General features: G+C 37.9%; 3 protein-coding genes across 3 annotated transcripts in view; 1 reads left to right on the forward strand and 2 right to left on the reverse strand.

Annotated features, from left to right (window-relative positions):
• Positions 1-15,497, reverse strand: part of LOC145914198 (uncharacterized) — a 42,451-nt gene that overhangs the window by 18,067 nt on the left and 8,887 nt on the right. The gene's annotated exons all lie outside the window — the stretch shown is intronic.
• LOC145914159 (putative carbonic anhydrase 3) lies at positions 5,856-10,313 on the reverse strand. The gene is made up of 7 exons (XM_083001943.1): positions 10,216-10,313; positions 9,197-9,334; positions 8,946-9,112; positions 8,777-8,842; positions 8,384-8,508; positions 6,969-7,119; positions 5,856-6,434 (listed from the first exon to the last, which is right to left on the reverse strand). The coding sequence occupies exons 1-7, from the start codon at positions 10,265-10,267 to the stop codon at positions 6,330-6,332; spliced, it is 804 nt and encodes a 267-aa protein (XP_082858069.1). The 5' UTR covers positions 10,268-10,313; the 3' UTR covers positions 5,856-6,329.
• Positions 12,701-14,788, forward strand: LOC145913172 (large ribosomal subunit protein eL18-like). The gene is made up of 6 exons (XM_083000735.1): positions 12,701-12,719; positions 13,025-13,111; positions 13,351-13,458; positions 13,589-13,687; positions 14,084-14,207; positions 14,594-14,788. Exons 1-6 carry the CDS (start codon positions 12,717-12,719, stop codon positions 14,737-14,739), a joined length of 567 nt encoding a protein of 188 aa, XP_082856861.1. The 5' UTR covers positions 12,701-12,716; the 3' UTR covers positions 14,740-14,788.

Consider the following 15,497-nt stretch of genomic DNA (forward strand, 5'->3'; position numbering starts at 1 on the left):
TTGATTAATGATGTGTAAGGTTTATGTCCTAGCACTAAGCTGAATTCGTGAGACTGGGGGGTCACATACATGGTGTTTGTCCATCTTTCCATACGCTCTTGTTTAAACTATCGTAAAAACCTGACAATACTTGGTGGAATTAATGAACAGGCGTGGTCAGCCAAACGAATTATATGAGACAAGACAAAGGGCGATCAGTACTGCATGAGTGAACTTCGTCGCTTACATCGTTACGGTAAGGTACAATGTAAATATTAGTGTGCGATCGTCCGTGTCTTGACGAATGATCCTTCAAAGCTTTAAAGTAAGTCCATCTATTCTTTTGGGGCAGTGAACACAGCAACGGTGTGTTATTTGTTTACATTTCAGTGCATGTCAATCCGAGAATTCTGACCACAACTACTGGACTATTTTCTTATTTCAAGCATTTATGTGTTGTTTTTATTTGTCGCCCCACTTTTTTCTCTTTGTTTGTTGTTTGGATGATGCATTAACTCACCCAGCATGGGGATCAATCCTATGCGATGTTTGCTCGGCAAGGCGTGACCACAAAAATAACCTTCTTACGTGAGTTTTTCGTATTGAACTTTCTATTTTTAGCTAAATGTGAAAAATACAAAAAAATACAAAAAGTCTCTGGATTTCAATGCGCTGAGCAAAGCAGAAAAATTCATCTGCATTGCAGTTTCGTTTCTAATCTGTGACAAATATGGGCTTTGCAATGTTAAATTCCAACAGGTTGCAATGAAATCACTATACTCAAATGATATGAGATCCTTGAGCAATGTATACCTTGATCAAAATTTGAAAAAAAAAATGTGCAAAAAATGAAAACCGTCTACGACATGTATAATGAACAAATGCATACGAAAAATATGACCCACAAAAGAAGGTTTGGATCTTTTTTCTGCCCTTCAACATGCTCATAAACATTCAAGTCTGATTTGTTGCTGCAAATACAGCTACAGTCACACTATCTGCAAGTACGCCCTGTACACCAAAGTAGTATATGATTGTCCACATTGCACAAACCAACACGGAAAAGGGAGTTCTATATTCCTATAACACCTTTATACTTTAACATACCTATATTTGAAACAAGATCTTTCATTTTGGCGAAATGCACTGAGATAATTCATCTCAGACTATCAAATACGCCCTGCCATAATGCAAACACTTTTACTCTTACACCAAGAGAATACAAAGGCTCACTATATACTCAGCCTGAATGGTTGAATGTACGGACGTAGTTGGGAGCTCCTTTTGCCGAAGCTCTGGCTCAATCTCAAACATTTGGCGCCTTGCCTTATGGAAAAAAGTTTTGTGGCACTTTTTGGTTTAGAGGATCAGCGTGTAACTTTTAGAGTCAACCGCATATTAACGCGACAGGCTATGCATGATTTAAAAAGCATCGTTATCTTTTATTGTGTAAATATGCACTACAGCTTTTATAAAACTATCCACAGCGAAAAATTCTAAAGTTTGCTATACTGAGCCAAACTAAAATAGCATTTCAATCGAAGCAGAAAATGTCTGTTGGGATGTATGGAATTATAAACCAAATTCATTTCGGTCAAACGGCTCGAAAACTCTGGCAATAACAGGTACGACACCATACAGTATATTTCAGGGTTATTGGCCTACTGAACAATCTAAACAAATATGATTCAAACATTCTTACTGCATTTGTTACTTGGATAATAAACAGGTTATTGCGCCTTTCTATCAGGAAGTTTGTGATCGCCAATCTAGACAAAGCAACTCATCGTTATCACAATCCTTTAAAATGCACTCCTCCAAAAAATTACGTTTTCTTTAATAATCTTTAAATTTAATTTTAAGGTTCATTTTAAGTTGCATTTTTAAAACCGCTTCCGTTTTTTAGTTTTAGACGTCGGTATCATTCCTGTTGAATTGCGATTTTAGTTAACCTAATTGTACAGTCTTAATCTGAAAGCTGCACCCGAATCAGAAGGCCCTTTAGCACTGCATTTACACGGTTGGATGGTGAAAACACTTGAAGTACGTGAAGCGCAACCCAGTTCGCACAAGCATTGAAATAATTTCATTTTAACAACCATACAACGTAGGGAATCAAGTTTCACTATAGTTCGGCGGTTTTTACATGGGCCACGAGTTTGTCGGAAATTTAGAATTTATTTAAATGGTATCACTTTATTTTAATAATGACGCCTTTTCGCTGCCACCGCTGCCACCGACTATATCGATCACTTGATTCTATTTGGTCGCAAATCAGTGCGCAGAGATTAAACTTTACTTAATTTGAAACTCGTGATAAAAATATTGATAGGGAGTTCTAGAGGCTTACGCTTATCCCCTCAATATTCCTCATAAAAATGTGTAGATTTTAGTATTTTTCAAAGACAAACAATATTGGTAATTACACTCTTCTGTTCCATGTCGTGTATCAACCATGCCCTAAAAACGTCCTTGGACAGTGTCACTGATTTGCTTGATCGTCATTATTGCCTTATAAAACCTCATGAAATATACCGCAAAATATTTTTACAAACTGTAGAAGAAACTACTTAACTATAACCACGAATTCGATTTCAAATGACGCTATAGAATTTGCACAACTTATTTGTACACAAAACACATAGTTGGTGTCCTCCCGCCATTCTTTCGTTTATAGCTTGTTAATTGCTTATTTTCAAATAGTTTAATGATGAGATTTACGACCAATCGTCCACGCACACGTGCTTTTGAATAACATGACGTAAAATGTACAAGAGAAACTACAGCAAAAATAATAATTTATATTGTTACACAACGCAAGTAAATGTTAGTTTTGCGTGGGTTTTTTTGCCCATGTAAAAGGCCTCAATATTTATAACAGTTGTATGCGCTGAAATTGAAAGTATATTAAAAGCACGATGGAAGCATATTCCATTTCCTCCAATTTACAGTAAGACAGTTGGGTTTTGAAGTATTTTTCATTTCGGAATTTAAACCCAAGGTGTCCAGTGCAAGTTTAGCAATTAGCACAACGGCAAAGAGAAACAGAAAGCAAACAGAGGCACGATGTCGGCTAAACCAACACAATAATAATGATTGACAGTTCATTTTCAAAATATAAGAACTTTCAGTGTCAATGTAAAGCAATGCAGAGATTGCAGTTTAAATTACAAGGTGTTCAATTTTAATAACTCACAAGGTCTACTGCTAGAAAAATTAACCCCTAATGGCTTGCGAGTTTATTAAACAATATGCCTGGCAGCTTTAGCAACAAATTAAATTCAATTTAAATTTAAATTCTGTTGTTCATATTGGTTTGTAATGCTTTTTTTGGTTCTGCTGTCCTAATTTCTGCAGAATATTTCAAAACCATTTTGAAATTTAGCTGATATAGCCTACATTTGTAAATACAATTTTTTTTTGTGTGTGTGCGTGACAGGCAATTTTATTGATGATGCTTTAGCTCCGCACGTGGTCACTTTCTAATTTATTTTTTTACCACTCGATGGTGCCATAGATACGTCAACAACAAAAAACGGGATTCGTGGACAGGATATCCTGAGTTCAAATCCTAATGTGACAATAAAGATTACGTTCCTTTGACATATTAGCGTTAAGATGATGATGTACCGAATTGTAGCATTTACTTAATTTTTAAATATAACGCATAAAACAATATTATTTTTTTTTAAATTCATGTGTGCAATATTTAATTTGAGGAAACTATGGGTAGGTGCTCTACACAATTTGAAATGAATTTTCATATCCATGCTATCTGTTTGGCCAATGTTATGTTAATTTGTATGTACAGTGAAAAGTTTAAAAAACAGTTGAGAAAACCACGTAATGTCAAAAACCACGTAACTTTAAAGGATGGCACTGACGTTAACAGAACTGGACCACATACGTTCCTCTTCGTTAAACCTACGCTTTGCTGCCAACGCACCGGCAGGTAATTGCTGAGCCGAACATTCCACCCACTTTTTGTTGCACTTATTCGTGGAATGTGAACACAGTGTTATGCAACGATTGAAGTAACATGAAATAGTTTGTTTGGGTTGTGCATGTTTGTGGTACGGTTCGTCAGAGGCATGACGCGTTCGTCAGAGGCATGGCGCCTGCTGATGGACGTCTATAACTTTAACATTTTTCCTGAAAATATCGAAGGAAACACTGACTGCAACCACCTGTACCAGCTGAATCACAAAAGGTATACAATACAGCAGGTGACTCATAATTGGTTGAAAAAACATCACCTGACTTCAATACGAAAAACCTCTGTTTCAAATTATCACCTTCCCTTCGACCTTTTGGGGCACAGAGCCGAACCCCATGCTATCTGTGCAGGTATGCCATGTTATGTCAAAATATTGCAAATGAACGTGAAACGTTTATTCATAACTTAGGCGTTGGTAACAGAAACAAACAAGTGGATGGCGTGCTCAAATTAATGAAAACTATACCGTGCAGGAGTATCTAATATGACAAGAGGGTGAATTCCCTTTTCTGTGTTGCATGCGGAATAATTCGTGCGGAAAACTTCTCCTATCTATCGCCATAACACTGCTTGTTTTTGACTACAGAACGATTAGACGTCACGAACGACCCCAAACATCGTGCCATATAAACACGTAATGCGCTTAATCACGAGGAGTGTTAACCACGTTCCCCGGTCAACCGCAAACGTTGTTAACATTTTCAATACGTGCCGGCGATAAACTTTCGTTTCTTGCCTCGTAAACAGAATTCTTGGGTTTGTATGATTTTCGTGGTGACGTTCACGTTTTAAGAGTTCTCTGTGAATGTGCGTAAGTGTTCACACTAAAAATATGTACACCGTTGCCACAATAAGATTTTAACCCAAAAGTCGGTAACCCCTGGCGTGCGGACCAGCACCCGGTGGTTTTTGGTGATTATTCTTATCAGGTCAAGTGAATTGTTTGTTTTCTGTTCAGGTCGGTTGAAAAAGAACTCAACTGTTGGCATGATGCAAAGTCACCAACATTTTGATCTTTAACTTTACTTTGTACACAGGGCCGTGTGTCAAAAGGTTGCCTCTCGAAATAGTTTAAACCGTGGTGAGCATATAGGTTACATTTAGTGTTGTGTGCATTGTGTTTTTCAACACACCGATACTCGCATTTTTCGCAGTATTTGTCGCACAAAAACTGATAAACATCGAAATTACCCAGATTTTATCCAGTGTTTTTATACGGGGGATAGTGTCTCTCAAAACCGCTGACTATGTGATAAAGTGCCTACGGGATAAAAATTTCCACGAACCGACTTTACAGAGTAACGCGTTATATCGCTTGTGTTCGTGACAAAATTAAAAGCATTCGACGACATTGTATGTCCTGCTATGGAGAAATGGTCAATATGATCACAGGGAATTCCACATGAAGATTTACATAAATTAGGCGTTTGCTGGCTCGTAATGTTATAAGCATACGGCTTGAATTTTACGACTTTTCGTCTGGCGAATATTACCTAACAGACACTTTCAAAACTTGTCCGTTGCTACTTGTTTGCATAACAAGAAACCACTGCCTGTTTTCTTCAGTCCAGGTAATCGTGACTATAATAAATCTGATTTCGTCACATGTCACACCTGGATAAGAAACGATCCCTTTCTGTGGAGTGAAATTTATGGGCGTAACGTCTGTTTGGTGAAGAACATGGCACCTAAGGTCAAATGTGGGATTTTTCTACGTGCCTTTCTTCATGTCCTCTTCCCTAGAGTTAAATTTATTACGTTTCTATCATTCTTTCGACTTCCATGAGCTACAAACCGGTAGGGCGGATGCTACTTTTGTCAATATTTCACACGAAAAACTCAAAATGAGAAAATGTATTAATTCGTAATAATTCCAGTATAGCGCAATAGATAGACAGTGAAATATATGCTTATTCCAATATTTCGGCGAATCGCAAACCCGATGGTTTTCATTCCAATATGTGTGCGTGGGCCTTGTCACGTAGTAGTAGTAGTAGCAGTGGTAATGTCGGTAATTATGAAAAACGCATGCTGGCTCAAAATTCCTGTTAGCTGTTTATATGGGGTAAAATGGGAACGTTTGAGTAATATATCAAATTTTCTAAATGTACAACGATTTGCTAGTGGCATTTTTGGCCTTTCTGTTAAATCGACACTATTGGAAAACGCAGTAGAAGAAGCCAAATGCAACGTGATTCCATAATCACAACATATTGTTTCCAAAGCACAACGGAGTACATATACTACCGCAACACAAGCAAAGCTCACAGTGTCATGAAGAATATTTTGTGTTTTTTTATGTAGAAAAGAAGTAAATTTTTACAAGAAATCTAGGTAGCCTCTTCTTTTTCAACTAAGACACGAAACGTGCTTGGCATTTGTGATAGCCCTGTTGGGGTCTGACGTTGCTTTTGATTCGTTGCCCGTGTTCGTCTTCTATGTTGCGGAAGACGTTTAGCTGGAAATGGAAAATAAGGATTTAAACACGGGCTTATGCCAGCTTGCTAGTGCTTACAGAAAGCTATTTTGCGGTGGTATAGTCACCGTTGTTGTGTATTGGTCAAACATTGTTGCCATTGGATACACAGCATTGCATTATATTAGAGAAATCAAAAGGCTAAAAATACAATTTTAAATCGTTTTCTAACGGATTCCAGACGTTTAAACGGAATTTATGACAACAAACACGTCTCCAAAACACAGGCAATAACACACCTACAATGCCCAAAGGTTAGCAATTCAAAGTGTTTACATGTAAATAAACCGGATTGGTGGAGATCGATGCAATTAACGTTTGTTTGCTTGGCCAATGGCTGGAATATTGTTTATTCAACTGATCGTTTTACCCTAATTTCCCTCTTAGTTTGTTTTTAGGGATGCCTCTATTTTGCACTTCCAAGAAAATCTCCATTTACACAGTAACCGATGACTACTGTAAGATGCGTAATATCCTACACTGGATGTGTCATACAGAAAATATCGAAAAACGGACCTGGTACGACGATAGTTCAATTGGTTTTGTGAAAACGCTCCAATCGACGTCTGATCTGAATGGAAATGTGGTTTCCGACCCTCGGTATTGGACTGAATGCCTCCTAATATACCGTTCACTGTACCCTCTTGCGCTCGAATCGTCGAGCAAACTGAAACAAACAGATATGCATTAATATAAATTCTAAACGATACATTAAAACTCTACACATGTAATTAAATTTATTGCGGCTTGCTTTAAGTTATATCTGTACATTCCTCGTTTTTAATAGGCCTCACATCGCTTGATGGGCACAAGTCAAAAATTTAATAATGACAATAAATGTGTCACCGAGTTGTCGTGATGTTTAGATTTCGCAAGAAGTCGCCTACGTAAGGATTCCGGTTCTCAACACCAGGAATTTAAACTTGTCAAAATAGGTGCACATTGTAAATCGTTTTGTACGTGGGTGCATTAAAATAAGTTGCCTTACAGTAACATTTGGGGATACGAATCATTACTTCTGTAAAAGCTCGTGGATTGTCGCTATGCCAAACCATATAATCAAAGAAAATAAAATATCCGATGTGTCACAATTATTCAATCCATCAAATTTTGTTTCCGGGCTCACGTTTTTGAGTTATGCGCGATGTCATAACAAAGTACTTTGATTTTGCAGGTTGCCACCCACTTGTTTTAAACATTTATTTGTCAGTAACGCTGTGCATATCGACTGGAATTCGCTCGAACCATAGCAAAACGATAACCTTCTACAGCTGGGGTTGTTGGGTTAGTAATTATAGCAGGACCTATTAAATATTTAATCAGGTTAGATGTGTTATTGTGATGACAAAGGAGTCAATGCTGTCATGACTAACGCCCATGTTTGCGTAAGGGCGGAGGGCCTAAAGCGAAAGGCCACCGTCATCACCTTGCGTAGACTTTGGTTGAATCACGCTTTTAGGTCACTTAGTAGTGATACCAAATACCTAGTGACATTCACCCGCGTAAAAGCTTTCACGTTTCAGGAACCCAAACCAACAAATGTCGTAACTCAGTCACGTAAAACATGAGCTGATTAAATATTTTCTGCAAGATCGGCCAAAATCGATAGAGCAAAAATATTGAGATGATTCGGAACTGACTTTGCACATTGTTGTTATATATATATATTGATGACTTTTATATCCAACTGAACCCTTTTTACTTTTCGTAGTCTCCCGCGCCCCAAATTTCGGCTGTGACAACTTTATATCCTAATTTAACTTTGAAGATTTCAAGTAGCATTAGGTTTCCTACTGTTTTTTAACACTTGGCTGTGATAACCTCCGGTTGTCAGACTCAGGAAAATCCACCTCTGTCATGTGCATGAGGAACTGTGGAGCTTTACCCAAGGCGCAGAAAAATAATGTAACTTAAGCTAATAAACTTCGAACCTGTTGAGTCCGCCTCTCCATCGTTTGAATGCTACAGGTCTTTGAGTATTTTCTGGCAAGTGCCGCAAGTGCTGCAAGTGCCGAAGTAATGGATACCAATTCCTGTTAGAGGCGGAAGGTCTCTCCTGCAAACGAAAATAATTGCATATACAATAAAACTCAGATGTTGCGACCAATGCGGTCGCGAATTTGCTATTTTGCGAAGGTCTTGCACGGGATCTGATTTTAAGATGTTTTTGTATATACGAATCAATATTATAGGCACATGAGTACTTGCATCATATAGCACTGATTTTAGTACGGTGGAATTTCCGATTCTAATGAATCACCCTATGAATCACAAAATCAAAATCCGCGCGAATTGAATCACAATTGCTATCATCATATACTCACTTTAATCAAAAACGCCATCGCGTGTCTTCTTCCCGCAGGCGTTGACGGATGGTGAAACACTTGCATCTGTGCAAAACACAAAATCAAGAACCTTCGCAATGATAAACAGCGTTACCTTTATCTGTTTTCATGCAAGACTAAACTATTTGTGCCAGTTTTTGTCTCTCACCTCTGCGTTGGCATAAAGGCCGTCCACGGAATGTTCCGATCCGTGGTTTCCAACCCCCCATTTGAAAATGACGTAGGCGACCCGAAATGTTTGCGTTGGCCAACGCGGGTGACCGGAGTAACTGGCTTGAAGGTACACTGAATTTCTCGGGAATGGCTTCATTTTAACTAAAAAAATACAATGTGTTTGTTATGTCATGTCGTAGAAGCGTGGTGTTGTCAGAGACGTGTGTTAATTGACGTATCACTTACTTAAGTTTTTGGTTTTGGTGATCGTCCATCTCTCAAAGTGAGAAGTAGTTTTCCACCTGGTGCAAGAGATTTTTACTATAGACGCACAAACGGCTTTCTTCCGTACATCAACAGGAGATTGGTGATGTAGTTTGGATTCTAAAATGCAGAATGGTAAAGAAATCGTGTAGGTCAAACCGGGATAGATAGAATTTAAGCGTGCTTTGGTATATAGTGTATTCTTATGGAATTAAACTTTTATACTAGACTAATAATGCCGTTCCTTAAGGCCGGCACATTTGTGCAACTTGATTAAATGCGCCCTTAAAAGGTCCCGCAGGTGATTAGGTTATTTCTTTGCAAGCGGGAAAAACAATTTCACATTCCACGGTTGCCTTACGTCATGATTTTTCCTGCTATGTGCGGAATTTTGGAATGTAAATGCCTCAAGGGAAAATGTGATAAAGCATACTGTTTTAGAATGGCTCCTTATATCTACAGGTTGCCTAAATGTTTTGAATACTACACTTTAGTACAGTAATACAATTTCGTCCGCGTAATTCATATATTGTTGAGGTTCCTCAATAGGACACTCCGGTCACTGAAAACCATTAGTATTTGCCATGGAGTATCAAAAATTTGGGCAATATCATATAGCATGAATCTGTGAGGGGTTGTGAAACCAACAGGAAAATAAACCGACACTTAAATAATTTAGCAATTTAGGTGAAAAACTGTAAACCTGCATACAGCCTTGCAGTGTTCCGCGGAAAAAAATGGGAAACACTGTTATATATACCACTACATTTTATTTCACTTCGCCTTGTTATCCAACAAATCGTAGAAGTTAGCTTTGATTCGGACAAAAAAAACGTGCTATAATCGTGCGCTTTCAACAGATTTTATGACTTGAAAACCCTTCAGTTAAAAGTTTTTAATTTACTTAAAATTTCACCTTCGAACCTAATTTGCTACTTCTCATTAATAGTTGTTACCGACCGCTCCACAAACCATTATAAAATGGTAACAAGTGTACGTACCTGCAAACGCCAAACATAACGCCAATCCCGCAATGGCTACTCTCATGATCATGATTGTCTTCTCTTTGATATGACGACCGATAATGTCCAAATGCTGGTATATATGGCAAAATATCTGGCCTTTTTCGCTTCGGCTCTACTGTTAAATCAAACGTGAACTAGCGATTTCTAAAAAAATAATCCAATAAATTTCAGGAATAGGTCAGAAAGTCTGACGTCATTTAGGTTGAAATGAGTTCTTTGTTTGGAAAAACATGCCTCGATTTCTAGTTTGGACTTTATACGCACACACCCAGATTCTTAAACAAAACCTCTGAATTGCTTGATGGAGAATCGTCTGTATGGTCGAATACCTTTTATACGACGTACAATACTTCTCGCTCTGCATTGTAACCATAAAACCAACTGCTTCTGAAGGCTGACACTTTGCTTCTGGTGACTGGCCTTTGTATAACCTCGTAAAAGAACTGAATATATTTGTGGAAATGCTCCAATCATTTTCCGCCATAGAGAAATAAGTCAAAACGACAAAAAATCTCAAAAAAGGCCGTTCACTTACTTTTTCAGAGTACCAACCGTACATTTAGACCATGCACTGTTGACTATTTGGTGTTACGGATTGCTTCGGCGGATGTCGATGCAATCATAAGGAATGCGAATTGTTAATTTCCAGTTCCGTATATTGGACGTTGGCACAATTTTCGGCGGATGTCTGTGTTTTATTGAGAAATGTGTGTACAATTCCGGTTACTCGCGTTATGTGATACCGCGTGTGCTTATTATATTGATTGGTTATCCACCTTAGTGCGCCATCTAAAACATAGGTTGCTTTTACATTAATCGGAAATTCCATAACAAAGCAGTCCTCATTTATATAGACCTATTTATTTAAGTAGACCAAAGTGTTTTTGAATGAGAAATTACCAGATGTCCACATGGTGAATTACACATTCCTAAATTTTCCCAGCCTGATCCTGTTTTTGACAAGTGCTTCTTGTTTGTATTATCATTAGCCTACTAAAAGATTAGTAACCGCCAAGTTGTCGTTTGCACTTGTGGTTAAGATCCACACACCAAAGAATTGATTTTAGCAACCAAAAGTAACAAGACACTTTTCAACAAATCTTTGATGCACAAATCCGCCTTTAGTGGAACACGTTGGGATTCGAACCAACAATATCCCGCGCACAAAAGTAAACATGGCTGGTCTGTGCTTTGCAACAGAGATATGGCGCTATCTAGTGTTCACGCCGACGAATCATTTTTAAAGTAGGAATGGCGAAATATTTATTTAATACGTATAAGTTGAAACATGAAATAATGCTCAGACAAACTAAAAACGCTCAACAAACTTTCCTCTAAACTAATCGACTGCAAGACTACTTTTTGTTTAAATACTAATCATACAACAGCAATATATCACATATTTTCCAGTTGACAGTGCGTAGATATGCGGAAACCAAACACCAAAGGAAAATAAAGGCGGGTCATTATATCAGGATATTCAAGCGCCCCTATTTCCTACAGAACATTTGCAATAAGTTCCTCTTCAAAGCGAACTGCTTTAGCAAAAAATCGCATTACTTGATTGGCATATCCATACAAGATTAAAGAAAAAATATGCTGAGGTAAATGATAAGGGAAGGAGAACTTTGCAGGGTTGTTTAAACTTGACTCCAAGGTCAAGATCATACGACTTTAGGCAGAAGTACTTAAACCACCTATAGCAATAACAAAGAAAGTTTCCCGGGAAAACATTTCCTAGTATTAGTTGAGTGAGAGAATACGAAAACCATTAGAGGAATGTCAGGTGCGTAAATGCTGAACCACGACCACAACAATAATAAGTGCATTTTCTGTTCTTGCTACAAGGATGAAAAGAAAAATCCTGTCCATTAACATCACCAATGTTCAATGTGGGTTGTTCCTTCATAAAATTACTTTGTTGAAATATTTTTCCAACTCGCTTTTCAGAGAGTTACATTTCTGCAGAACTCCCACCGCCTTCTAACATCCAGCTCGACGACATACTTTTTTATCGCACCTTTTTTCAAATACCTACTATGTTACACTTCCAATAACAGTACCCCCAACAACCCATCACATTAGCTAACTCGCTTACTTGAACAGAAGTAGCAGTTACTCGCTCTGTCACGAACGTGCTCGGACGTTTTAATTCCGCCGCCTGTTTTATCAGAACCTGTCTTTCTATTCAATAGAGTTAGTCTGCTCACTGAGTCAAAGTATACGGCTACAGTAAACAGCACGCAGAGCAGACTGAAGTTCAGTTTTGGCAGCCAAGCGAATTCACACCAAAATACATTCAAACGCTGCAACATCCACTTAATGGTAACATTTCCAACCAACCTGTCTCAAGAGGTCCGCAAAATAATGCGTTTTTAAAACTTCACAGCTAAAATAGAAATCATAAAAAAAATATGTTTTTCGGGTGAAGATGTTACGTCAGTCGTTGTGAGCGCCTTTTTCCACGAGCGAAGAGAATGGTGAGCATGTTATTTTGACCATTATATTTTATGAACTCTTTTTTGTCTTTTTAATGCATTTTCCACAACCTAGCATGACTTTACACGACAAATTCTAACTATTAATTGTTGCATAAAGCCTTACATAAAAAAAACTTACTTTTGTCTTGAACATTTTATCTCTAAGTGAACCGACTTTATTTTATAACAAGTATATAACGTAAAATTGGCACATACAAGTTTTTCAAATTAATCCTTATATCCAAAAACTGTTGATCAGCCAGGAACTTTCATATGTAAAATGGTAACATCTATATTTTTCGCAGGGAGTTGACATCCGCCATAACAAGGACAGGAAGCCTGTCCGAAAATCTCCCAAAAGCAATGACATTTACATTCGACTTTTGGTCAAGGTGATTTAACCATAACATAATATGTTTTCAGTTTTTGCAAATTCAAGCCTGTTCAAACTTTCTTGAAGTAATACACTTTTACACAATTGTAGGCATTTTCAGTATTAATATGGAAGAAATAATCACCCCTTTAGATGAATCTCTGCAATTGTTTAGAGAGAAATTCTTGCTTGCTAGTCACAGCTAATTTTGCCTTATAAACTGTCGCAGTTATACATTTAATCTATTCTGTGATGCAGCTCTACAGGTTTTTGGCAAGACGTACAAATGCCAACTTCAACAAGATTATTCTAAAACGCCTTTACATGAGTCGGGCCAATCGCCAACCTCTCTCCGTCTCACGACTGGTAATTATAAAATAAACCTATTGACATATTTTTTGCAAACATGGGTTAAGTGTACTAAGGTGCTTAAAATGTATTCTGTTCTAACATAAAAATTACTAGTAATGCTGTTATCTGTTGCCTAATTTTGTAGACTCGTAACATGAATAAGCCAGGACGGGAGGGAAAGACTGCTGTCGTTGTTGGAACCATCACCAATGACATCAGGATGTTTAAGGTCCCCAAGCTTAATGTAAGTTATAATCGTGATAGTTTCTTCCGGATTCATCATTGGTCCTAGTAGATCACAGCAACCTTAAGCTTCTCAAAATATTGGTGAACTTTTTCGCGCTTTTTCAAGTACAGAATAAAAAGATATAACACATGTGCTCATTTAAATATACTGCTTTTGAGTTGGTTAATTTGAATTGTTACAGTTTGGCAGTAAGTACCAATACTTATAATCTCTTGTGGCCGTTTGGCCGGCACAGTCATCTAAGAGTCACACCAACTGCACTGATGAGACCTTATAGGTCGAAACAGTGGCTATCTGTCTGCAGCTTGCTGAAATCATATATTATTGGCTCCACTTGCTTATATATGGATCAAACGTTTCGAATATGAACATGTTTTATATCTTCAAACGTAGGTGTGCGCATTGCGTGTGACCGAGGCTGCAAGGACTCGAATTTTGGCTGCTGGTGGAAACATCATCACATTTGATCAGCTTGCTCAACAAGCACCTAAGGGCCAGAACACAGTCTTGCTTCAGGGTATGCCTCTTATGTTGTAGGCACCTATATTATACATGCATGTGGCCAATAATGTTAATCTAGTGGCTGCCTGACAAATTAATTGTCAGTTTTCATAACTGCTGGGATTTGTGCAAAACAGAACGTCTTGGCTTATTGAAAAAAAAACCTTGATCTGTGAACAAGTTAATTTATAACATTTAATTTGAAAGTAAGCTTTTTCCCTACCAATATTTGAAACCCCCTGCAGCCATATGTTATTATAATGCTACATTTAAAACCCCAATTTTCTCATGCAAAACATCTAAATTTTTTGGCATTACGCAGATAGCAATTTGCAGAAGTTTGTAAGATACTTAGATAAAGATAACTAAATATTTTTCTTCTAACAACAAACTTTTCCCCAGGTCCACGCAAGGCTCGTGAAGTGTTCAGACATTTTGGAGCTGCTCCTGGTGTTCCACATAGCCACACTAAGCCCTATGTGAGGTCCAAGGGACGCAAATTTGAGCGTGCTCGTGGCCGTCGCCACAGCCGTGGTTACAAGGCATAAATATAGGTCACCTTCCTGTATAATGTGAGCAATACAAAGGCCAACCATTTATCCTTGTGATTTTTGAAGTAATTGGGTGTTTTTTGTGCGACATTCCGAAAAGGAAGACGTATTGAGGTGTTGCTAGGGTGTTTTTCTGTATTGGATGACATTTTCAGTTAGCCGTTGCTCGGAAAAAAACTGTTTCCTTTGAGTTTTGCGAGTCAAGGTCATCCAGCGCTGCGTGTCCGTAAACTGACGACAATGCGTCGACTCGGTGAAAAGCTCCTGACAAAATTCAATTCCCCACATTGGGAAATTTGTTGGTAGGTTTGTGCAGAAAAGCAGATGGTGGGTAAAAAACGTGGTCTCAGTGCTTTTCAGCTTTTACCATTTGCGAAATAATTAGGACAATTATATTACGACCTCAAAAGTTGTAAAAATACAACCACGAGTTGCCAAAATTGTGTATGAATAAACTTTAAAATCACATTCATATTCTTCAAAAAATAGCAAGGATTTGCGTTAACCATTGTATAAGAGATACAAGTTAATGGGACGTCGGTCTCAATTGGCCGCCTATGCGTCCAGTTGCTGATGGATTTTTGTGTATTTTATTTAAATGCAACAAACAACCTGAAAGCTTGAATGTATGATCGCGACCCGAGACCCACAAAAATCCTCTCAATTTATGACTTTATAACTTTTCTTAGTGACCGCAGAACAATAATAGAAGTTAATATTTGTGCATTTCATTAACATCTCGACTTGCAGAAAAT

This window comes from Ascidia mentula, chromosome 9 (assembly GCF_947561715.1).
Source record: "Ascidia mentula chromosome 9, kaAscMent1.1, whole genome shotgun sequence".
Taxonomy (NCBI): Eukaryota; Metazoa; Chordata; class Ascidiacea; order Phlebobranchia; family Ascidiidae; genus Ascidia; species Ascidia mentula.

What these genes read in the sequence shown, in the direction of transcription:
- LOC145914159 (XM_083001943.1), bottom strand. Translation starts at nt 10,267, where the DNA reads ATGATCATGAGAGTAGCCATTGCGGGATTGGCGTTATGTTTGGCGTTT. An exon ending in GTTATGTTTGGCGTTTGCAG is followed by an intron (nt 9,335 to 10,215) that starts GTACGTACACTT and finishes TCTGCATTTTAG; the next exon opens with AATCCAAACTACATCACCAA. An exon ending in TTGAACTATCGTCGTACCAG is followed by an intron (nt 6,435 to 6,968) that starts GTCCGTTTTTCG and finishes TTCCATTTCCAG; the next exon opens with CTAAACGTCTTCCGCAACAT.
- LOC145913172 (XM_083000735.1), top strand. An exon ending in CTCTCTCCGTCTCACGACTG is followed by an intron (nt 13,459 to 13,588) that starts GTAATTATAAAA and finishes CTAATTTTGTAG; the next exon opens with ACTCGTAACATGAATAAGCC. An exon ending in TTAAGGTCCCCAAGCTTAAT is followed by an intron (nt 13,688 to 14,083) that starts GTAAGTTATAAT and finishes CTTCAAACGTAG; the next exon opens with GTGTGCGCATTGCGTGTGAC.